The 25832-nt window shown below is 33.6% G+C and overlaps 1 protein-coding gene across 4 annotated transcripts in view; it reads left to right on the forward strand.

Moving 5' to 3' along the window:
* The window catches only part of LOC126884216 (putative odorant receptor 71a), a 47480-nt gene that overhangs the window by 15129 nt on the left and 6519 nt on the right, over positions 1-25832 (forward strand). For 3 of the 4 annotated variants that reach the window (XM_050650109.1, XM_050650111.1, XM_050650108.1), the window contains 2 exons: positions 10990-11351; positions 23872-24090. In XM_050650109.1, coding sequence (XP_050506066.1) covers positions 10990-11351; positions 23872-24090 — 581 coding nt within the window. Of the gene's footprint in view, positions 1-5870; positions 6310-10989; positions 11352-23871; positions 24091-25832 lie in introns of those variants that run through there. The other variant, XM_050650112.1, reaches the window with a different exon arrangement.

A 25832-nucleotide genomic window follows, 5' to 3' on the forward strand; every position in this document is an offset into this window, starting at 1 on the left:
GTAGTATAAATATTAGGTAGATATTCACTAATTAAGTATCCTCATTATATCGGATTTATAATTTTACCGCTGAAATTCAATCTGTACTCAGAGCACATTTTTGAAGAGGCTCTAAAAGATATTGATATGAAGGCATCTCAATAAATGGAGTCAAGCTAAGTAACTTGCGGTATGCAGATGATACAATAGTATTTTCCAATACCTACCATAGAAAGGCTGCAAGACTTAAGGGGATCGCTGCAAACTTTCTGCTCCAATGTTATTTAAACGGAACATTTTTTTTCGAATCCTGAGAAAACTAATAAGTATTTTTGAAACATTTAAACGCATAATGAAAGATTACGTTATTCCCGAGGGCCGAGAGTACCTGAGAACTTCTATAATGTTTATTTTAAGAAGTTACAGGGGTAAAAAACTAAGAGAAAATATAGTGTGATTTTTAATTTTAAATATCTCATTCAAAAGAAACTTTTTATTGAAGTGAAAACTTTAGGGACGTTGTGCACTTTTTGGACGGGGAAAAAGTATTAAATTAGCGACAGTCATCGCTTCGACGAAATAAATTTTTGAATTGAAAATTTCTTTAGGGACGTTGTGCACTTTTTGGATGGGGAAAAGTATTAAATTAGCGACCGTCATAGCGACCATCATCGCTTTGACGAAATAAATATTTGAAGTGAAAACTTCTTGAGAGACTTTATGCACTTTTTGGTACTTAAATAAATTACCTGTATGTATATATAAAGAGCATAGGGCATACGCATCGCGTGTCTGATATAGGTATAGCACTTCTTTTTGGATGGGGAAAAAGCATTGAGCTCGTAATTTATTTACCTACTATAAGAAGTTTTTACTTCTGTCGGCACTAACACGAGTGCCTTCAATTTTTCTTATTCTAAGGGGCTTTCGGCCCTCGATAATAACTTAGTCTTTCATTCTGCGTTTAAATTTTTTAAAAATATTTATTAGTTTTTTCAGGATTTGAAAAAATTGGACACCATATCCGTGGTGATATTTTCCAAATCAAAGATCGAGAATATTTTGAGTTGTTGATTAAATAATATCGATAGTGTATTTGATAAATAATTGATTTAAGACGTGAAATTAATAAAAGTTATTTATTGTTTATTATTTACGGAAGATCCAAACAGAGAATACACCATATATATTAGATACACCATATATATCCAAACAGAGAATACACAGGATATATTCTGTGATCCAAGTATTTTGTTGTTAAAGGTGTTCAAAATTGTAAGCGTTCCATAGTAACAATATATTATTAAAAAAATCCCTTTTCCTCTTTTCTCGATTAAGTATTAGTTTTTGTTGTACAGTATATAAATTAATATAATAATTACTGAATACATAGTTAGTGAAAAAATTATCATATTAATTAACTGAGTTAATATTAAGCGATTATACAAGTAACAGTTATCCAAGAACATTCAAAGGCCATCTCTTTTTAAAGTTAATGATGACAATGTCATTGTCAAGTAATGTTTACATATCCATACCAGTGAGAATTTTACTACACCTAATTTGCCGTGTAAAGACAGAAAAAGTAGGGATAGCCGTAAAATATTTGCGCCTACAATCTTAATGAACAAAATGACGGAAGCAAGTAGAACATATGGACTGGATATGAACGCCAGCAAAACCAAGCTAATGATCATCAGCAAAGAAAACATAACTGGACAAATCTCAAATCTGTATGTGAACCAAATGAGAATTGAACGTGTCTCACAATACAACTACTTGGGAACTATAATCAATAAGTAGTGGGACAATACCCAAGAGATTAAATGTAGCATCGAAAAGGTAAATAGTATATTGTACAACAAGTGAGAAAAAAGACATATTTCTCACGAGCGTAGAAATTTGTTGGTACGAGGTGAGTGCCACAAATCAAGCTAGGGAGAAATATGTAATTTTCTCATGTCTCACTGTACTTTTTCTATGGATGCGGTTTCGTCAAGAGTTAAAACTTCAAAATTAAATAATTTAGGTGGTTTTAGGTACATTATATGCATAAATTAAAATAAAATACATATACCTGCAGGTATTTAATATTGTTAAAATTTATATACGCTATTTATTTAAAATTCTCATTAACAGTTATTTTTGAACAGTTTTGAAAGGTTATTCCTGGTAAGTTTTGCTTCAACAGATTTTGTTTGACAACGTTAATTGTGATTGTATTGTGCATGTTACCATGGAAACGGCGATCATATGTATTGAAACCGCCGGAGAACTCGTGAGAAAAAATATTTCTCACTGCAATGGCCGACTTTTCTCACTGCCTAAGAAATTGTTCGTTTTGAATGTAGGTAAGTAGTGAGAGAAGCTGCAAATTGTATAGCATCCATAGAAAAAAGTGCATTCTTGCAAATCACGAGTGTATGCAAACTTTGAACAGCCATATCTTAACCAATTTTTATCTTGCATAAAAACAAAAAGAAACAATGTATTTATACGAGCCAAATCTATATTTGTTTAGTGTTTGAAACCTTTCGTAACACTAATACTTTTTAAGTTATTTTGAAAAAGGTATATTTTTCCAAAATTAAAAGTTTTTTAAATATACAACCAAATTTTTTCAAAAATGAGCACTCCAAAACAGTTAAACTTACAGATCATATTAACAATACATTTATAAAGTAAATGGTAAAGCGGTAACGATTAATTTTATTTGGGGTGCTAAATAGGGGGAGATTTTCACGATTTTTTTATAAAAAAGGGGCCAACTTTATTTTGAGCGTAGGTCGCATAATTTTGATGCTACAAACTTTTATAAAAAATAAAATCAAATCTTTTTTTAAACACTTTAAGAAAGTTTTTATGAGTTTTTCCCGAATTTGAGTGCTTCATTTTTTGTTTACTTCACGTTGAAATATTCGATTCGGAATTCGACGAATAAGAACGTATTTTTCATGAGCTACAACTTTGCTTTTACTGGTCTATAGACTTAATGAATAGGTACACCAATTTGTTCGTCTTTTACAGGCTACATTTTTGCCAAGAGTATTTTTTTCGGTAAAATACTTACTTTTTGAGTTATTTACGAAACATCGTCTGAAAACGTGTTTTCTTTGTGGAAAAATACACATTTTCACTCGCAAATAACTCGAAAAGTATAAACATAGTTAAAAAACCTTATAGAACAAAAGTTGCTTAGAATTAGTCAATTGATCCATTTCCGGCCTTATTTTAAACATAATATGTTTTTTCACCCCCCGAGAAGGGGTGAATTTCACCCTCCAAGTAAAAGCAACCAACGGCACAATTTCAACTTTGAAATGGAGGGTAGCTAGAACATAAATCCAAATTTTTAAGCAAATCCGTCTTGCCCCTGAAAATTACACCCCAAAACGGTCATTTACTGGGCTATATTGTTGTTTTTTCACTCTACTGCTTTCAATTTTTCAACCAGGACGTGCATTGTCTCCCCTGTCCTCTTTTTTCCTTCCACTTTCCCTTGTATAACCAATCGCATCAACTCATATTTTTCACCTTTCTTAATGTTTCCGCATCTCTTACGTGTTGTGTTCATGATATTTTCCACATTCTTCGATAACACCATATCTCAAAGCTGGCAAGTCTTTTTCAGTTGCGTCCGTAATTGTCCAGGCTTCAACTCTATATAAAACGACAGAGAATCCGTAACATCCCAATACTCGAGTTCTAATTTCTATTTCCAGTTTTCCATTACATAATACTGTTTTCATCTTATTAGTCCAGAAAGCCACTGCGCATCCGCTAGGAAAAATATTCTAATTTGGATTTTTTGCACAATCTTACTCAAAAAGGACTCCTTTTAACAAATTTGCATGTTGCCAGGACCAAAAAGTGGTCAAAAATTTTTTAAACGTTTTTTTTTTGTTTTTTTCATAAAATTATTTTTTTTGCATGGGAAAAATTTTTTTTAGATTTTTTGGATCATTCCAAACAGGAAAGGTCTTTAGTGACTTTTCTCTAAAAGTGATAGTTTTTGACATATAAGCGATTAAAAATTGAAAAATTGCGAAATCGGCCATTTTTAACCCTCAAAAACTATGTGAAAAACTGAAAATTTTAATGTTGCCAAGGTAGGTAGATATTCTTTAAACATCGATTAATGAAATCCCGAAGAGTTTTTTGCAATACAATATTCAAAACTCCTTTGTTTGTTAATTGCTAATCAAGCGTGCGCGACACTATTTTCCACCGACAGTATGGTGCAAATGAAAGGAATAAATTCGTTATTTCGTAAACCGGCGACTTTAAGGAAAAATCCCGAAACAGGTCGATTTTTATTTTTAAGTTATGATATTGTGGCATCTATGGTATACTAGTGACGTCATCCATCTGGGCGTGATGACGTAATCGATGATTTTTTTAAATGAGAATGGAGGTGGTGTGCTAGCTCATTTGAAAGGTTATTCAATTCTCTATTCAGTAATATAAACATTTACATAATTATTTATACAGGGTGTCCAAAAATTTTTTATTAAATTAAATTATTTGACAAAAAAAGAAGTAGAAGGACACCCTGTATAAATAATTATGTAAGTGTTTGCATTACTGAATAGAGAATTGAAGAACCTTTCAAATGAGCTACCACACGACCCCTATTCTCATTTTAAAAAATTATCGATTACGTCATCACGCCCAGACGGATGACGTCACTAGTATACCATATATGCCACAATATCATAACTTAAAAATAAAAATCGACCTGTTTCAGCATTTTTCCTTAAAGTCGCCGGTTTACGAAATAACGAATTTATTAAAATATAAAGGAAAAGATTCCTCTCATTGGCTGTATACCATAATAAAAACTTACTAATGAAGTAAAAACCTCACATGTAGGTAGGTGGTATATAATTTATTAAAAAATTTTTTCTAAAAATGATCCAAGATGGATAAAATCACAAACGTTTTCGGACCAATCAGTCCATCATCAGGTGGTAGAAACTTCAGATCCAAAGTAGTTGGAACTAGCTACATATTTAGGTCAAAAGACCTTAATGTAATAATAATTATGCCATTTAGGCTACAAAAATGTCGACAATAAGTCGATGTCACAAGAAATTAAATTGCAACGGTATTACAAAGTGGTCTTCATCTTGGCCTCAAACTGACAGACTCAAACTGACTAGAGTCTGTCAGTTTGAGGCCAAGATAAAGACCATTTTGTAATACCGTTGCAATTTAATTTCTTGTGACATCGACTTATTGTCGACATTTTTGTAGCCTAAATGGCATAATTATTATTACATTAAGGTCTTTTGACCTAAATATGTAGCTAGTTCCAACTACCTACTTTGGATCTGAAGTTTCTACCACCTGATGATGGACTGATTGGTCCGAAAACGTTTGTGATTTTATCCATCTTGGATCATTTTTAGAAAAATTTTTTTAATAAATTATATACCACCTACCTACATGTGAGGTTTTTACTACGATAATAACTTAGTCTTTCATTCTGCGTTTAAATTTTTTAAAAATATTTATTAGTTTTTTCAGGATTTGAAAAAATTGGACACCATGTCCGTGGTGATATTTTCCAAATCAAACATCGAGAATATTTTGAGTTGTTGATTAAATAATATTGATAGTGTATTTGATAAATAATTGATTTAAGACGTGAAATTAATAAAAAGTTATTTATTGTTTATTATTTACGGAAGATCCAAACAGAGAATACACCAGGATATATTCTGTGATCCAAGTATTTTGTTGTTAAAGGTGTTCAAAATTGTAAGCGTTCCATAGTAACAATATATTATTAAAAAAATCACTTTTCCTCTTTTCTCGATTAAGTATTAGTTTTTGTTGTACAGTATATAAATTAATATAATAATTACTGAATACATAGTTAGTGAAAAAATTATCATATTAATTAACTGAGTTAATATTAAGCGATTATACAAGTAACAGTTATCCAAGAACATTCAAAGGCCATCTCTTTTTAAAGTTAATGATGACAATGTCATTGTCAAGTAATGTTTACATATCCATACCAGTGAGAATTTTACTACACCTAATTTGCCGTGTAAAGACAGAAAAAGTAGGGATAGCCGTAAAATATTTGCGCCTACAATCTTAATGAACAAAATGACGGAAGCAAGTAGAACATATGGACTGGATATGAACGCCAGCAAAACCAAGCTAATGATCATCAGCAAAGAAAACATAACTGGACAAATCTCAAATCTGTATGTGAACCAAATGAGAATTGAACGTGTCTCACAATACAACTACTTGGGAACTATAATCAATGAGTAGTGGGACAATACCCAAGAGATTAAATGTAGCATCGAAAAGGTAAATAGTATATTGTACAACAAGTAAGAAAAAAGACATATTTCTCACGAGCGTAGAAATTTGTTGGTACGAGGTGAGTGCCACAAATCAAGCTAGGGAGAAATATGTAATTTTCTCATGTCTCACTGTACTTTTTCTATGGATGCGGTTTCGTCAAGAGTTAAAACTTCAAAATTAAATAATTTAGGTGGTTTTAGGTACATTATATGCATAAATTAAAATAAAATACATATACCTGCAGGTATTTAATATTGTTAAAATTTATATACGCTATTTATTTAAAATTCTCATTAACAGTTATTTTTGAACAGTTTTGAAAGGTTATTCCTGGTAAGTTTTGCTTCAACAGATTTTGTTTGACAACGTTAATTGTGATTGTATTGTGCATGTTACCATGGAAACGGCGATCATATGTATTGAAACCGGCGGAGAACTCGTGAGAAAAAATATTTCTCACTGCAATGGCCGACTTTTCTCACTGCCTAAGAAATTGTTCGTTTTGAATGTAGGTAAGTAGTGAGAGAAGCTGCAAATGTATAGCATCCATAGAAAAAAGTGCATTCTTGCAAATCACGAGTGTATGCAAACTTTGAACAGCCATATCTTAACCAATTTTTATCTTGCATAAAAACAAAAAGAAACAATGTATTTATACGAGCCAAATCTATATTTGTTTAGTGTTTGAAACCTTTTGTAACACTAATACTTTTTAAGTTATTTTGAAAAAGGTATATTTTTTCCAAAATTAAAAGTTTTTTAAATATACAACCAAATTTTTTCAAAAATGAGCACTCCAAAACAGTTAAACTTACAGATCACATTAACAATACATTTATAAAGTAAATGGTAAAGCGGTAACGATTAATTTTATTTGGGGTGCTAAATAGGGGGAGATTTTCACGATTTTTTTATAAAAAAGGGGCCAACTTTATTTTGAGCGTAGGTCGCATAATTTTGATGCTACAAACTTTTATAAAAAATAAAATCAAATCTTTTTTTAAACACTTTAAGAAAGTTTTTATGAGTTTTCCACGAATTTGAGTGCTTCATTTTTTGTTTACTTCACGTTGAAATATTCGATTCGGAATTCGACGAATAAGAACGTATTTTTCATGAGCTACAACTTTGCTTTTACTGGGTCTATAGACTTAATGAATAGGTACACCAATTTGTTCGTCTTTTACAGGCTACATTTTTGCTAAGAGTATTTTTTTCGGTAAAATACTTACTTTTTGAGTTATTTACGAAACATCGTCTGAAAACGTGTTTTCTTTGTGGAAAAATACACATTTTCACTCGCAAATAACTCGAAAAGTATAAACATAGTTAAAAAACCTTATAGAACAAAAGTTGCTTAGAATTAGTCAATTGATCCATTTCCGGCCTTATTTTAAACATAATATGTTTTTTCACCCCCCGAGAAGGGGTGAATTTCACCCTCCAAGTAAAAGCAACCAACGGCACAATTTCAACTTTGAAATGGAGGGTAGCTAGAACATAAATCCAAATTTTTAAGCAAATCCGTCTTGCCCCTGAAAATTACACCCCAAAACGGTCATTTACTGGGCTATATTGTTGTTTTTTCACTCTACTGCTTTCAATTTTTCAACCAGGACGTGCATTGTCTCCCCTGTCCTCTTTTTTCCTTCCACTTTCCCTTGTATAACCAATCGCATCAACTCATATTTTTCACCTTTCTTAATGTTTCCGCATCTCTTACGTGTTGTGTTCATGATATTTTCCACATTCTTCGATAACACCATATCTCAAAGCTGGCAAGTCTTTTTCAATTGCGTCCGTAATTGTCCAGGCTTCAACTCTATATAAAACGACAGAGAATCCGTAACATCCCAATACTCGAGTTCTAATTTCTATTTCCAGTTTTCCATTACATAATACTGTTTTCATCTTATTAGTCCAGAAAGCCACTGCGCATCCGCTAGGAAAAATATTCTAATTTGGATTTTTTGCACAATCTTACTCAAAAAGGACTCCTTTTAACAAATTTGCATGTTGCCAGGACCAAAAAGTGGTCAAAAATTTTTTAAACGTTTTTTTTTTTGTTTTTTTCATAAAATTATTTTTTTTGCATGGGAAAAAGTTTTTTTAGATTTTTTGGATCATTCCAAACAGGAAAGGTCTTTAGTGACTTTTCTCTAAAAGTGATAGTTTTTGACATATAAGCGATTAAAAATTGAAAAATTGCGAAATCGGCCATTTTTAACCCTCAAAAACTATGTGAAAAACTGAAAATTTTAATGTTGCCAAGGTAGGTAGATATTCTTTAAACATCGATTAATGAAATCCCGAAGAGTTTTTTGCAATACAATATTCAAAACTCCTTTGTTTGTTAATTGCTAATCAAGCGTGCGCGACACTATTTTCCACCGACAGTATGGTGCAAATGAAAGGAATAAATTCGTTATTTCGTAAACCGGCGACTTTAAGGAAAAATCCCGAAACAGGTCGATTTTTATTTTTAAGTTATGATATTGTGGCATCTATGGTATACTAGTGACGTCATCCATCTGGGCGTGATGACGTAATCGATGATTTTTTTAAATGAGAATGGAGGTGGTGTGCTAGCTCATTTGAAAGGTTATTCAATTCTCTATTCAGTAATATAAACATTTACATAATTATTTATACAGGGTGTCCAAAAATTTTTTATTAAATTAAATTATTTGACAAAAAAAGAAGTAGAAGGACACCCTGTATAAATAATTATGTAAATGTTTGCATTACTGAATAGAGAATTGAAGAACCTTTCAAATGAGCTACCACACGACCCCTATTCTCATTTTAAAAAATTATCGATTACGTCATCACGCCCAGACGGATGACGTCACTAGTATACCATATATGCCACAATATCATAACTTAAAAATAAAAATCGACCTGTTTCAGCATTTTTCCTTAAAGTCGCCGGTTTACGAAATAACGAATTTATTAAAATATAAAGGAAAAGATTCCTCTCATTGGCTGTATACCATAATAAAAACTTACTAATGAAGTAAAAACCTCACATGTAGGTAGGTGGTATATAATTTATTAAAAAATTTTTTCTAAAAATGATCCAAGATGGATAAAATCACAAACGTTTTCGGACCAATCAGTCCATCATTAGGTGGTAGAAACTTCAGATCCAAAGTAGTTGGAACTAGCTACATATTTAGGTCAAAAGACCTTAATGTAATAATAATTATGCCATTTAGGCTACAAAAATGTCGACAATAAGTCGATGTCACAAGAAATTAAATTGCAACGGTATTACAAAGTGGTCTTCATCTTGGCCTCAAACTGACAGACTCAAACTGACTAGAGTCTGTCAGTTTGAGGCCAAGATAAAGACCACTTTGTAATACCGTTGCAATTTAATTTCTTGTGACATCGACTTATTGTCGACATTTTTGTAGCCTAAATGGCATAATTATTATTACATTAAGGTCTTTTGACCTAAATATGTAGCTAGTTCCAACTACCTACTTTGGATCTGAAGTTTCTACCACCTGATGATGGACTGATTGGTCCGAAAACGTTTGTGATTTTATCCATCTTGGATCATTTTTAGAAAAAATTTTTTAATAAATTATATACCACCTACCTACATGTGAGGTTTTTACTTCATTAGTAAACGAATTTATTCCTTTCATTTGCACCATACTGTCGGTGGAAAATAGTGTCGCGCACGCTTGATTAGCAATTAAAAAACAAAGGAGTTTTGAATATTGTATTGCAAAAAACTCTTCGGGATTTCATCAATCGATGTTTAAAGAATATCTACCTACCTTGGCAACATTAAAATTTTCAGTTTTTCACATAGTGTTTGAGGGTTAAAAATGGCCGATTTCGCAATTTTTCAATTTTTAATTACTTATATGTCAAAAACTATCATTTTTAGAGAAAATCACTAAAGACCTTTTCTGTTTGGAATGATCCAAAAAACCTAAAAAAACTTTTTTCCATGCAAAAAAATAATTTTAGGAAAAAAACAAAAAAAAACGTTTAAAAAATTTTTGACCACCTTTTGGTCCTGGCAACATGCAAATTTGTTAAAAGGAGTCCTTTTTGAGTAATATTGTGCAAAAAATCCGAATTAGAATATTTTTCCTAGCGGATGCGCAGTGGCTTTCTGGACTATATTGAAAGCGCTTCTGGCCATCTCCATGCGTCGTTTTATTTCCAGGCTGCAGTCCCATTGTTCATTTACTTACTTACTTATTCCTCTTCACTCCATGCGGTGAATAGGGCGTCAACTGTCTGCCTCCATTCTGTCCTATCCTTTGCACTGATCTTTATTTCTGCCCAGGTTTTCCCAGTAGCATTAATTTATTTCTCAATACTTCTTTTCCACGTTTCTACGGGTCTACTTGGTCTTATCATTCCATGTGGTGTGTTGTTAATTTAGCTCGCAGTAATTGTATCTGGGTACCTACTTTCTCTAAAGTTTTTCCTTTTACGTAGGTTGTTTCGTCTTTAATCTTGAACTTATTAACAATCACCATTTTTGTTTATTTTTTGTTTTGCTGTCCGCAAGTAGTATTGTGTCGTCTGCATGCCGGAGATTATTCAAATCTCTTCTGAGCCCATATTAAATAGTAGAGGGTATAGTACACATTCTTGTCGTACTCCTCTTTTTATTGGGATTAACCTATTTATTTTAAACATAATTATTTTTAGGTCGTATTTTTCTACTTTCAAGGTCATAACCTAAAACGAATTATGAACACTTTGGAGGATACAAAACTTCATTATGAAAATTGTCCAGAAAAAGATTTCTATCCGGAGGTTACTTCTAAACTGTACAAAAAGATTGGAAGAAAGTACACTCTCATATTTTTTATGATGGCACACGCAACTCTAACATCATCGTACCTACCACCTTTTCTTGCTACCCTACGCTATGAAGAAAACAATCCGGAAAGAATGCTACCTGATAGACTTCCGTATTATAGTTGGATGCCTTTTAGATTTGATACAGCTGGCACCTATTTAATAGCCCTTGGATATCAGGCTATACCTATGTTTTCATATGCTTATAGGTAGGTATATAATGTCTGTATTATGTAGATATAAGTTGTAATGTTAAAAAACAGGAAAAAATTGACCTCTCTAGAGGTCAATTCTTAGCTAGTATGGGATTGTGAAGATGCCTTGAATAAACTAGGAGAACTTAGCAAGGTTACTGTAGCTGGAGTACTGGGGCATGAGGGTCATAGTGGCCACAAAAAGCAGATGAAACGACCAAACAAGGCTGGAAACGTGCCGTATAGCTTCTTAATAGCTATAAATACCAAACGAAGCTTTCTTTTGTTCTCACCGTTGTCCTTCATACTGGAATAAAACCCAGACGGCTCCTATCTTCTATCGATATAAGTCCTTAACCTTCGTTCTATCGATCATCATTCAATCTTCGCTTGTCCACTGCTGGACATAGATCTCCCTCATAACTTTCCATCTATTTCGATCTTGTGTCTCTTGCATCCAATTCCTATGCCAACGTTTTAGATCAGTCCAACGTGTTGTTGGATCTCTGTTTCAGTAGGCATCATCTCTTGGTCTTCATTGCAGTATCCGCTTTGTCCATCTATTATCTGTTATTCGAGCCACGTGACCTGTCCAGTTCCATTTCAGTATTACTACTCTCTCTACTGCATCAGCCACTCCTGTTCTTTGTCGTAGCTGGTGGTTTGGGATCTTGTCTCGTAGTGAAACGCCCAACATAGCACGCTCCATCGCCCTTTGAGACACTCGGATCTTTTGCACTATTCTTCTTGTCATGGTCAACGTTTCCGCACCGTAAGTTAACACTGGCACAACACACTGATTAAAGGTTTTCTTTTAAGGCATATTGGTATGTCAGGCGATTTCAAAATATGGTTCAGCTTGCCGAAGGTTGCCCATGTCACCAAGGCAACCAAGTGACGTCAATAACGTAGAGGAAACGTCAGTTTTTGGTTGAATATATACACGTGTTTGAACATTACGTCGTATAAACGTCTTTTGTAGGTGATTTTAAATACGTAAGATTAATGACGTTAAAATACCTTTAAAAACACGTTTTTATTTCAGACAGCCCAAGTCTAACGTCACAAAAATGGAAGGAGTTTAAAGAGTTAATGCTTATAATGTTAATGTTGTATATTGACATTGACTCCAAACTTCATTTATTGTTTACGTGCTTTGTGTGGCAAAATAAGACTTGGTGTTTTGGTGTTTATTTTCTGTTTATGAACTAATTATTATGTGTTGTTCACGATTATGCTGGATAATTTGTTAATGAATTATTTATTAGTTTATATGTTGTTTCAGTTTTGACACAGTAAGGGCCGGTACTTTATGTCCCGGTTAAACCTCGGTTAGCTAACCGGGGTTTAATCGGGACAGAAATATATGCATAACATTATAACATAGACATAAACGCAATTATACTTATTATTATAATTATAAATAATTATAATAATAATTTTAATTTCATTTATTTCAACGCAAGAGGCCCTATGAAGTACTTTTCTGTCCCGATTAAACCCCGGTTAGCTAACCGAGGTTTAACCGGGACATAAAGTACCGGCCCTATGTAACCTACCTATATAAAACGTGAAAATTCTTTAATGTTGCATTGAGGGAATTTTAATTTAATTGTAATTCTATGAATTTTATAAAGTCTTTCTTGGTTTTACCAACAATGCCCATACGAATAATTATTATTGTGTACTTTTAAAACCATAAAATAAAAAATAATCGAAAAACGACATAAAAACTACGTTTTTGATATCACGTATCTAAAACGTGATAAAAATGACGTCAGTTATGGTGGGACATATTCACGTGACTTTCGACGTCGAAAAAACGTGATAAACGGACGTGGTTTGGTGATAATTATGACGTCTTTTCAACGTTTTAGAAACGTTATTTGGTTGCCTGGGAGTCTTATACGACGGAGAAGCTCAACGGTTTGGTTATCTTTTCCTATGCGAATATCATGACCTAGGTATTTATAGGCCATTACCTGGTCTATGGATCTTGTTCCTACGCATATATCTTCGCCGACTACAAGATATGTCATCATCTGGGTTTCCTTCTTCTTCTTCTATGGCACTACAGCCCAAATTGAGCCTTGGCCTCCTTTATTTTTTGCCTCCACCCTTGCTTGTCTGTGGCTGCTCTTCTCCATACACGGACTCCTAAAAGGGCTTGTGCGTCGCTGTTTACTGTGTCTTCCCAGCGCTTTCTTGGCTTTCCAACCGGTCTCTTTCCCTGAATTCTAGCATTCAGTGCTCTTTTTGGTAGCCTATCCTCTCCCATTCTTATCACATGCCCCGCCCATTGCAATCTTTGTATTCTAATGAAGTCTGACAAGGGTGTTTCCTTATAGAGTTGATAAAGCTCGTTTTTGTATCGACTTCTGAAGATTCCGTTTTCCCTCACAGGTCCTAGTATTCTCCACAGTACTTTCCTTTCGAATGTGTCGAGTTTGTTTTTGGATGTTTCTTTCAGAACCCAGGCTTCACTGCCATAGCATGTTATTGATCGAATTAAGGTTTTATAGACTCTCATCTTTGTATTTCGGTGGATACTTTTCGACCGAAATATATGGGATAGGGCAAAATAAGCTCTGCTTGCCTGCGTTATTCTCTTCCGTGTTTCTCCATCTTCTGATCCGTCGGCATATATTCTAGGAATGCGTGATGGAAATAGTCTGCTTATAGATGGAAATAGTTAATCAAATAATACGATGACAAAATAAACGTTTTAATTTTAAGATAAATTCCTGGTATATTACAAAGTTCTTGTTGACATTGGCACTTGTCACTTGTGTCACTCAAAGGTGTTGCCAACACATAAAAGTCTACAATAGAGAATTGTAATACCAACACCCTTCTGCAATTATATATTAATTATACAAAACTATAACTCAACAACATTTAGAAGTTCCCTAAAATATGTAAATTTAGTCTTTGGCAGTGACTTTGTAAAAATGTCAGCTTGTTGCTGATCAGATGGTACATACTTTAAATTAATTAGTTCCTTTTCTAAACAATCTCTAATAAAATGATGTCTAACATCAATATGTTTGGTTCTTTTTGATTCCAATGTAGAAGCCATCTTAATACATGATTGGTTATCTTCATACACATGTATATTATAAATAGTTTTAAAAATCTCTTCTAACATCTGACTGAAAAACAAACTTTCTGTAACACATGAATATAATGCCATATACTCGGCTTCTGCACTAGATAGTGACACTACATTTTGCTTTTTATTTTTTCAACACTGATAGCGCTTGTAACCAACTTTTCCACACAAGTGACATTTTTTTTTTTTTTTTTTATTATCTCCCTTTATTGACAATCAGATATAAAACAAACATCTATAAGTCAATTTGTTGGTCTTACATTAAATTAAATTATTGTAAATGTGGTGACGTGGAGAGGTAAACATCCAGCGATGTTTCCTCAGTTACCTCTTAGGTCGGAGGGCCAGCTTCTTCTTAGTCTTCTATTGTGGACAGGTTGCAGTAGTGGATGAAGTAGTGGATTAGGATGGTCTTCTAGTTTGTTGTGGTGTTTTCTGTTGTTTTCTCGGATGACTTCGGTTACATATGGAATTTTTAGATCTGTGTGTAGAGTTTGGTTTGATACATACCATGGTGCATTAACTATTGCTCGAAGTATCTTGGATTGCGCTCTCTGGATAATCACAGTATTGGATTTGCTAGCACAGCCCCACAGTTCAATGCCATAAGTCCATATTGGCTTTATCACTGCTTTATATATTAGCAATTTGTTTTCTATTGAAAGATGGGAATTTCTTCCAATGAGCCAGTAAAGTTCTTTGGTTTTTAGGTCAAGTTGCATTCTTTTCTTTGTTATATGGTGTTTCCAGTTGAGTTTATTGTCAAAGTGTAGCCCTAGATATTTGACTTGATTACTTTGTGGTATTTTTATTTGATTGATGGTTACTGGTGGGCAGGTTCCAGTCCGGAGAGTGAATGTTATATGGGATGATTTTGTTTCGTTTACCTTAAACTTCCACTTCTTCAGCCATATTTCAAGTGAGTTTAGATGCTCTTGGAGATTTTGTGTTGCTGCAATAGGATCGTCATGCTTGGCAAAAATAGCAGTGTCGTCTGCAAATGTCCCGATGGTTGTTTTATCATTTGTAGGCAAGTCATATGTATATAGTATGTACAATAATGGTCCTAGTATGCTCCCTTGAGGTACGCCAGAGTGAATAGGCTTGTATTCCGAGACTTCTTCATTAACTTTTACTTTAAACTGCCGTTCGTGTAGGTAGGCTCTCAGTAGGTTGTAGTAACTTGCTGGAAGAATTCTTTTTATTTTGCATAACAAGCCTGGATGCCAGACTTTGTCAAAAGCCTGACTGATGTCTATAAAGGCTGCTGTGCAGTACTGCTGATTTTCAAGTGACTGGTTAATGGCGTTGACTATGCGATGGCATTGTTGTATCGTTGAATGGCTTTGTCGAAATCCGAACTGATGATCTGGGATCCAATTTTGTGGATTTATTTCTGCATTTATTCTGTTTAGGATAAGTCTTTCAAGCAACTTGGAGATTGTTGGTAATAAGCTGATAGGCCTATATGATGAGACATCTAGAGGGTTTTTGCCAGGCTTTGGTATCATAATTATTTGTCCAATTTTGAGTGCTTTGGGCCAGTAGTCACATCTAAGTATTGCATTGAATATGTGCAGTAGTTTAACTATGCCCTTTTTGGGTATTTCTTTTAACATTTTTGCGGTTATCAGATCTTCGCCTGGTGCCTTCTTTGGGTTTAGGGTGGCAATTACGTCTCTAATTTCTTTTGGAGTAAATAGTTTTATTCGGTCCTGTATCTGTAGTGGTTCTTCTAATATTTGGTTCGCTTCTGGTACTTGGTCGTCATTTAGTGGAGTAAAAACTTCTGCTAAATACTCGGCAAATAGGTCAGCCTTTTCTTTATCACTTTTTGCCCATGGTCCTGGTGGTGTTGAATTTTTACGTATTGGAGGTAATGCTGTTATTGGCTTTCTCTTACTTTTTATGGGCTTCCATATAGAGTTGTCTTGTCTTGAAAGATTGGTGATATAATTCGTAAATGACTCATTTTTGACTTCTTGCAGCTTTGATTTTAATTTGTTGCTGATGCGATTGTATCTTGTTCTGCTGTCTGGTGTGTGTGTTCGTTGCCATGCAGATCTGGCCTTTCTTTTTTCAGCTACCAGTTTTTTTATTTCTAAAGGTATATTACTTATGTTTCTGTTGGGACTACTTTGTGGGGTAGCTGATTTAGCTGCATACTGTAGTATGTTTATAAATTTGTTATAGTCCTCTTCTATTTCTTCCGGTTTTTTCAGCCTCGTTGTTATTTCGATAGTATCGTGAATTATTTGTCGGTAAGTGTCCCAGTTTGTTTTATTGTTGTGCAGGTGGAGTTTTGGTTTTTTAGTGATAACTGTTGTACTTACCGTTGCTATTATTGGGCTATGGTCAGTAGTTAGGTCATAGCTTGGTGTTATATCTGTATAAGTTATACCGATACCGTTTGTTATGAAGAAGTCCAATAAATCTGGTTTTTTGTTGGGATCGGTCGGCCAGTATGTTGGTGTTCCCGTTGAGATAAATGAGTAATTCTTATTTTGTATAACATGTGCCAGTTCTCTGCCTTTTGTTGTTATAAGTCGTGACCCCCACAAGGTATGCTTGCTGTTGTAATCTCCCCCAGCAATGAATTTTGGTCCTAAAGTTTGGAAAAATTCTTCATAGTGTTCTCGTTTTAGATTATGGCGAGGAGGGCAGTACACAGCTGTTACGTTGACATTATATGGAAGTGCTTCAACGCTTACTGTCGTTGCTTGTATGTGTTCTTCTTTGTACTTCAGTAGTTCATGATGTTTAATATTTTCTTTGATGAGTATTGCTGTACCTCCGTGGGCTGTGCCGTCAGGATGCTCAGTATGATATAGTTTATATTTAGGTATGTTAAAATAAGTTCTGTTTGTGAAGTGTGTTTCACTAATTAAAAATATGTCAATTTTATTTATGTCTAGAAATATTTTCACTTCTTCTGTATGGCTTGGAAGGCCGTTGGCATTCCATTGGGCTATTCGAAGAAACTTAGCCATTTATTTCATTTTGTTCATAAGCATGGTAAGCATGTTGAGGACCATGCTATTTTGTTGGATTAGTTGGTTGAATAGATTCTTGAATTCTTCCAAAAACTTGTTTAACACAGTGGTTGTATCTTCTGTTTGGTTGCGTTTAGTTACTTCAGCATAGCTCATGCCCTGGGGCAGTGGATTGGATAGTTGTTGTGTGTTTCTTGTGTATATATCATTTGTGTAGATTGCTGATGGGTTTTGATGCTCTCCATTGTTTTTATTGCTTCCTTTGGTAAGTTTCTTATAGTGATCACATCCCTTGTAATTGGCTGGGTGGCCTCCATTGCATAACGCACATATGGCTGGCGTCTCCTTTGACTTTTTGCACGTGGTGGTATTGTGTGAGCCTCCGCATTTTACACAGACGTATGGTTTATTACAATATGATTTGGAATGTCCATATTGTTGGCATCTCATGCACTGTATTATACTGTTTTTTTGAGTTCGTGGAGGTTCTATGTGTACTACTCTGTTCTGTAGGCCTGTTATATTATAGACATCTTTGTTGTTTTGCGCGGGTTCTAAATCTACAAAGAAGAGATTAAGTGGTTCTTTGGTTTTTTGTTGTTTTACATTAACTATGTTTCTCACTTTGTGCCCTAACTGAGATAGCTCACTTTTTATGTCATCAGTATTGGTTGAGTGATGTAAGTATCTGATCACGATTCTGTAGGCTCGTTCTTCTTTTAGTTGGTACGTGTGATGGTATATATTTTTTTCCTTGAACTCCTTAACCAATTTTCGGTATATTTCTGGTGTTTCACAATTTATTTTGACAACGTTGTTTATTAAACTTTTTGTCTGGTATTCTTCTTTTTTGGCTATTTCCTCTAATTGCTTTGTCATCTCTTTGAAATCCTGTACCCCGTGTACAAATATTGGTGGAGGTTTTGGTATTTTGTTGGTTTCGACGTTTCCAATATTTTCTTCTGTTTCTTTCGACAGCGGTTGGAATCGGTTACCTGTTTCAATTTCGCTTGGATTTGGTTTGTTGTTATGTATTTTCTTTCTTTTATTGCTTCCCATGACTTGCCAAGCGTTTTTACTGTTTGTCTGATTTTCTTCTTCATCTTCACTGGTTGATGTCATATAGTGAGTTTCTCTGTCTTCGATATTTGCACTATTTTTACTTGATGTCGGCATTTGCTGCTGAACTGGTTGAGAGCTGAACTGGTTGGTATTTACTGTCTGTATAGGAGTTGTATGATACTGTTGTTGCATAGTTGGCATATTCATGTTCATTGCATTTTCTGGTTGCTTCATCATTGTTGGCTGCCACTGTAGTTGGTTATTGGTTGCTTGTGGTATTTGTAAATTTATTGGATCACTCTGTATGTTTTGTTGTTGATAAACTGGTTGTCCATTTCTGAACCCAATAAGATTCCCCGAAGGGAACATATTGTTTTGTTTTTCTCACTTATTGCTAATGGGTTTTTTTTTTATTGTTGTTGATAAGATAATTAGAATTCTTAATCACCGGTTTTTCGGAGCGCTTTAACGATGTTTACACCTCGATGGCCCAGCGACGACTACAAGTGACATTTGAATTGAAATTTTTGATTATTTCTGTCATTACCATTACTCGTTCCAGTTTTATTCTTCCATTTATTCCATGGCTGTTTCTTTGCTACAAATGCAACATCAGGATTTGTTTCAGGATCAGTTTTATTGTGCCTTGCCTCTTTCATTAGTAGCTTGTTTGTCTAGTTTGTCAAGTCTAATGTAATTTTAGTTTCATCTTGACAAAACATAATATCAATTGCTGTAGTAACTGCTTGATATGGTTCAGGCATTGCCGATAGTAACTGTGATACAACTTCACTATCTTGTATTTGACCTCCTGCACTTTTAAGTTCCCATACGGTTTGACTGAATTCTGTTAAAAATATATTTAAAGATCCTGTTGTGTATTTCAATGACCTTAGTTTCTGCTGCAGTTGAACCTGTGTCGAAATTCCCTTCTTTCGGTAAGTATTTTCCAGTGTACCAATAATCTGTTTTGCTGAGGTATTTGATTTAATCATTTCCAGTACATTGTCATGCAAACATTGCACAATTAGATTCCGGGCTTTGACATCGTTTTTCTTATATAGTTCTCGAGCGACATCATCTGCTGTGGCTGCGGGTTCATCTTGGGATAGTACAGCTAAGACACCAGCTTGTTCCAATAACAATTTCACTCTGAATAACCAGTTGGAGAAATTATTTCCATCAAAGGGTTTCATGTTAACAAAATTTGCTTCCGCCATTTTTGTCGTTGACTTCCGTACCACGTTTCGTGAACACTTTTGATTTCTAATTTACCACTATAGCGTCTTAAATTTCCACAATTCTGAGCCCATAACCTCTAGGAATGCGTGATGGAAATAGTTAATCAAATAATACGATGACAAAATAAACGTTTTTATTTTAAGATAAATTCCTGGTATATTACAAAGTTCTTCTTCTTCTTCTTCTTCTTCAGTTTATTGGCCTCCACCTACTTGGGTATTTGGCCAGCTCATCGTCTCGGAACAAGGGAAAAATCCCTTATTCACTTACAATTTGGAGTTAGTACATTGTACAATTTGTTTCTTCTTCTTCTTCATCTTTTTCTTCTTCTTCTTTAGTTAACTAGTAATTTTGGTTGGTGTGGGACAAACATGACAAGATAAAAAAAAATTTCACGCTAGGGGCAACCTCTCTTTTCTTGTCTAAGGGGGCAACTGTCTATCAATACACAATCTTCTTTTTCTTCTTTGATTTAGTAGAAATTTTGAGTTGGCATGGGACAAATACAAAAACTTAACTTTTTTTTCAACGACATTAAACTTTTTTCTCTCGAGGGCAACTGCCGACTACTACACAATCTTATTCTTCTACTTCTTTTTTAGTTTCTGGCAATTTTGAGTTGGCATGGGACAAATTCAACAAAGACACAAACTTTGCTCTCAGGGGCAACTGCCGACCATTACACAATCTTATTCTTCTACTTTTTTTGAGTTTACTGGCAATTTTGAGATGGCATGGGAAATATAACAAGACACAAACTTTTTTCTCTCTTGGGAAACTGCCGACCATTACACAATCTTATTCTTCTATATCTTATTTACAGGCAATTTTGAGTTGGCATGGAATAAATACAACAAAGGCACAAACTTCTCTTATACAGGGCAACACCTGACCATTACACAATCCCATGTTGTTGTCTCAGATAGGTATAGTGAAAGACCCAGGTGATTACAGAATGTTTATATAGAAACAAAAGATTATATTATTCGGTTATACGAATTATATTTTCATGTGTACTTTTGACATATTTTTCAAATTATTTATAATATATTCATTTATGTTATTAATTTACTTTCAATATTTTACTTTCCTCATAACTTAATTTTGTGTATATTCAAAAAATGTATTAAAAGTTTAATAAGAACCAACTGCGGTTTATAAAGAAGGGTTGTAAGGGATATGGGTGTTGGGCACCCATTTTTAGCTAATTCATTATATAAATCAAAATTTTGCACATTATTAATAGGGCATTCAAGAATCACATGTTGTAAATCTGCTAATTGACCACATTCACAATAAGGATGTTCTACTATCCCCATTTTAAATAGGTGATTTGGAACCAAGCAGTGACCTGTACGCATTCTGATAATAGTTGTTATATGTCTTCTATCTATGTAAGGAACATTGAGATACCAAGGACTATTTTTGAAAACTGGTTGTAGCTGTTGATACCAAATACCTTTATATTTAAAAGATTCCTTCCACTCTTTTTTAAATTCATCCCAGTACATTTTTTTAAAAAAGGGAAAATAGTCATCTTTCTCCACCTTTATGTTTACTGGACAATTGAGACAACGACCTACATTAGCAAGTGAATCAGCTTTAATATTTCCTAATACTCCGGAATGCCCTGGGATCCATGCAATGATAATATCTAAATTAATATTTTTTGCTTCTAATATAAGTCTTTTTGTCATTCCTGAACAACCATTTACTACCTTTAAAGTTTTGTTATTAATTTTCTGGATAGCACTTTGAGAGTCTGTAAAAATGATAGCTTTGTTAATATTTTTTTCTATGCAAATTGATACTGCTTTATTTATTGCGATTATTTCAGCATTACAAATTTGAATATGGCTAAATAACTTGGCGGAAAAATTATACTCTAAGGATGGGATATGTACACCCATACCTGAAGTATTTAATATGGGATCCACTGAACCATCAGTGTAAATCCATGTATATGTATGATATTTTTCACAAAATTCATTATAAAACTTTTGTTGACTATAAATTTCTGTTTTGGTAACTTTAGATGATATAATATTGACTGGTTCTACAAGATATTTTAATTCTATTTCATAAATAGGATTTATTTCTGATTGTTTAATATTTATAATTTCATTTTGGGAATTAATGTTTGCTTCTATTAAATATGGATATTGTCTATATTTCCAATAGCCAATATTTGATTTACAATAATTTGTAATATTATTAATTATTTCCTCTAATGGATTACCCTTTAGTTCTTTAATTTTAAGTAACATTTTCATAGAAAGAATTTTTCTTCTATATTCTAGAGACATTTCACCACATTCAGATAATAATGCATTTGTAGGAGTTGAACGCATACAACCAGTAACAATTCTTAAAGCTTGAAATTGTATGGAATCCAATTTTTTTAAAACCGTTTTGTTTCCAGGTGTTAAGATACTACCAGCATAGTCTAGATGTGATCTCACTAAACCTTTATAAATGGTTATTAGGGTCTTAGGATCCGATCCCCACCAGGTTCCACATAATGCTCTCATTATATTAAGCCCCTTCTCCGATTTATTGCAAGTATTCTGAATGAACTCTGACCAGTTTAAAGACCCAGTTAAATTAGCCCCTAAGTATTTAACTGATTCCGACCAGTGAATTATATTATTATTATACATAATATAAGGAATATATTTGTAACTTTTCCTTTTTCTGAACAATACAGCTGATGATTTATTAATAGAAATTTGTAAATTATGCTCAGTTACCCAAGCATGAATCTTTTTTAAATTATCATTTATCTCTGTTATTAGTTTATTTGGATCTTCTCCTATTATTGTCATAACTATATCATCTGCATATTGAATTAATTGAGCCTTACCTAATGGAATTTGGTGAATATTTTTGGTATAGATGTTAAATAATGTGGGGCTTAGTGGGGATCCTTGCGCTAAACCTAAATTGGATACCTTTGGGCCAATTATATTATTCTTACAATCTTTAATAAAAATTTCCCTATTATTTAAAAATGCAAAAATAAGATTTACTAAATCAATCGGAATATTCATCTCTATTAGTTTTTCATACATCAAATATATATTAGCATTATCATAAGCTGCTTTGATATCCAAAAATACTGCAATTAACTTTTTATTCTTACTAAAGGCTTCCAATACTTTATGTGTTAGTAGATTTACTGCCTCCATACTTCCTTTTCCTCTTCTAAAACCTATCTGTAATTTAGGCAGTAATCTATTGCCCTCTATAAACCACTCTAACCTATTTTTTATAAGATTTTCTATTATTTTTCCCACACATGATGACAATGCAATAGGTCTATAATTCTCCCACAATCCTATATTTTTCAGTGGTTTTAATATAGGTATTATTAATATTTGTTTCCACTGATATGGAATAGTCGCTGTTAATAAAAGTTTATTATAAAACTTTAAAAGTAATGACAAAGCAATATTAGGAAGATTTTTGATCATTGAGTAGGAAATTTGATCTAAACCAGAGGCTTTATCCTTTTTTATGTTTAAAATGTTTTGTATCTCTGCCATAGAGAATGGTTCAGTAATTACTGTTGAAGGGAGAATATTAAAGCTAGGATCTATATTAGTGATTGACATATTATCTAATATTTGTAATGCTACAGTTGGATTTGGTAATTTATTTGTATTACTCGAATTTTGATTATTTTTAAATTTTTTAACGGTTTTCCAAACTTTACTAGTAGGAGTATCCCTGTTAATAGAAGAGCAGAATTCTCTAAAACTATCCTTTTTCTTGCGTTTTAAATTCCTTTTGACATATTGACACTTGTTGACATTGACACTTGTCACTTGTGTCACTCAAAGGTGTTGCAAACATAAAAGTCTACAATAGAGAATTGTAATACCAACATATATTTCTACTCCCAGGTATGTAAACTTTCCAACCGTTTCAATGTCATCTTCATGTAGAATGTTTTGTGGGGCTATATTTCTTCTCGTCTGAGTCATTATTTTTGTTTTTTCTGTGTTAATTTCCAGACCTAGCATTTTTGTTTATGTTTTTAACTCTATCTGGGTTTTAGATACATTTATTTTCATGTTCATAGTTCTATCGATATCGTCGTAATAATGTGTTAAAATTTTTTTAGTATTGTTGGAATGGACACATTATTCATGAATATAATGAACTGTGTGGGCATGAATCTTGAAATCATCCAAGGTGCATTTCTTTCCATTCTTCCAAGAGCGGAGAAGAAAATAGACGGTCCATTGTTAACACCGGACGGGCTACACAACACCGAAGAACTAAGTATTACTTTAAGAGCGGAAATGAAGAAAATATCGCAGCATTTGCAAGTTGTTTATAGGTATTAATATTTTATACGGATTATAAAGTATATACTCCCCAGTATACCGTTCTTTTTTGAAAATGATTACAAAAGTCTTAAAAATGGTTTTAACTGCTACGTTTGAGCGAGTCTACCACTTTCTGAAAATTTTCAGAGTGCAGGCTGGACGCGTTTCCATACGCACAGCACAACACCTAAACCTGTAGCTCTCGCGCGGTGATGTTTTGTTGTTGCAAAACTATAATTTTTAATTTTAATCAGAAGATTATACGTTAAAATAAATTATTTTTGTCGGACAAAAAGGACGGAGCTATCGTCGAGTCCGGCACCCGCAATTTTAATTTTTGTTACTTTCAAATAAAACTTGTTTATTAAAAAAGTAAATATCTGACAAAAAACTGACGCAAACGTGTAAAACATGAATTTTTTTATTTTTTCTTATTTTTGAATATGGTACCATAGCGAGCGCAATAAAACGAACCGAAGAAGTGCTTGGACAAGGAAAGAAAGAGGATAGACGCCCCCTGGCTTTTAGAGTGCCTTAAATTACAGTTGAGTCCGCGAATCTTTACCCGTGCGTCATCATTTAAAGCATACGAAATAAGTCGATGATAAGTCGGAAATTGAAATTTACTAAACGCAACAGCAAGTCACTTACTGTCACTTGCTGTTGGGTTTAGTAAATTTCAATTTCCGACTTATCATCGACTTATTTCGTATGCTTTAAATGATGGCGCACGGGTAAAGATTCGCGGACTCAACTGTATAATATGGTGATCCAAAATATACAAAATTTTTATGGGCGCCTGTGGATAGATAACTTTCATTAATAAACCTTCGCAAAGTGACTTATTTCTAATTAAATAATTATTCAATTTATTAGTAATTATTTGTGATAATCATCCACATCAGTGATGTGATAATCATCCACTTTGAAGTGTGAAAAAAATTGGTAAAGCACATTCAATGTATGATATAATTTGCTTTTATATGATCCAATGAACGTGTGAGTATAATTTGTTTAACGGCACGTCCGTGAATCAGTGTGATCATTAATTTTTTTTTTTGAAAAACGCTCATTTGACTTTTGGATATATTTAGTGATAATAAAAATCAGTATTTACTGCAGTTACATGATATTTAATATTAAAATAGCATTGGAGGTGGGATGTATTTCTTTGTATGTATTACCATTTGGACAGTGAAGTTGTTAATCTCAATCAATTGAAATTAATTTATCGGACTGGCTATTTGATACAAAAATTTTATCCGACAGTACTATATTTGGATAAAGGACCCTCCAATCTATCACTTGTGATTCGTGCAGAGATATGTCAAGGGTAGATACGGCATACTCACCAAAAAAGCGTAACGCGGAAACAGCATGGAAATAGTCGATCGGTGGTCTATCTATCTCTTTTAACCAAGCGACCCCGCGCATGTGACCGACAAAGATGGCTAGACCACTCAATCCTATGTCGGTGTTACACCTCGATGCATTGAGTGGCATATGACTAGCCTAATCTTCTTCTTTAGCCTTCAGTAATCCAACTTTGGACATAGGCCTCCCCCAATTCAATCCAGTGTTGTCTATTTTGCGCCTAATTTATCGTGTATAAAATCTTTGGATTCGTGTTCGAAATTTTGTAATCGCAGAACATAACCTGCCATAATTAACATATTTACGTTGTCGGACTAAAAAAACGAGGCCGCAAATTTATCTGACAAGAGATCGACAATCTTTTGAATAGGACTTTTAA

Source organism: Diabrotica virgifera, chromosome 5 (assembly GCF_917563875.1).
Source record: "Diabrotica virgifera virgifera chromosome 5, PGI_DIABVI_V3a".
Lineage (NCBI taxonomy): Eukaryota > Metazoa > Arthropoda > Insecta > Coleoptera > Chrysomelidae > Diabrotica > Diabrotica virgifera.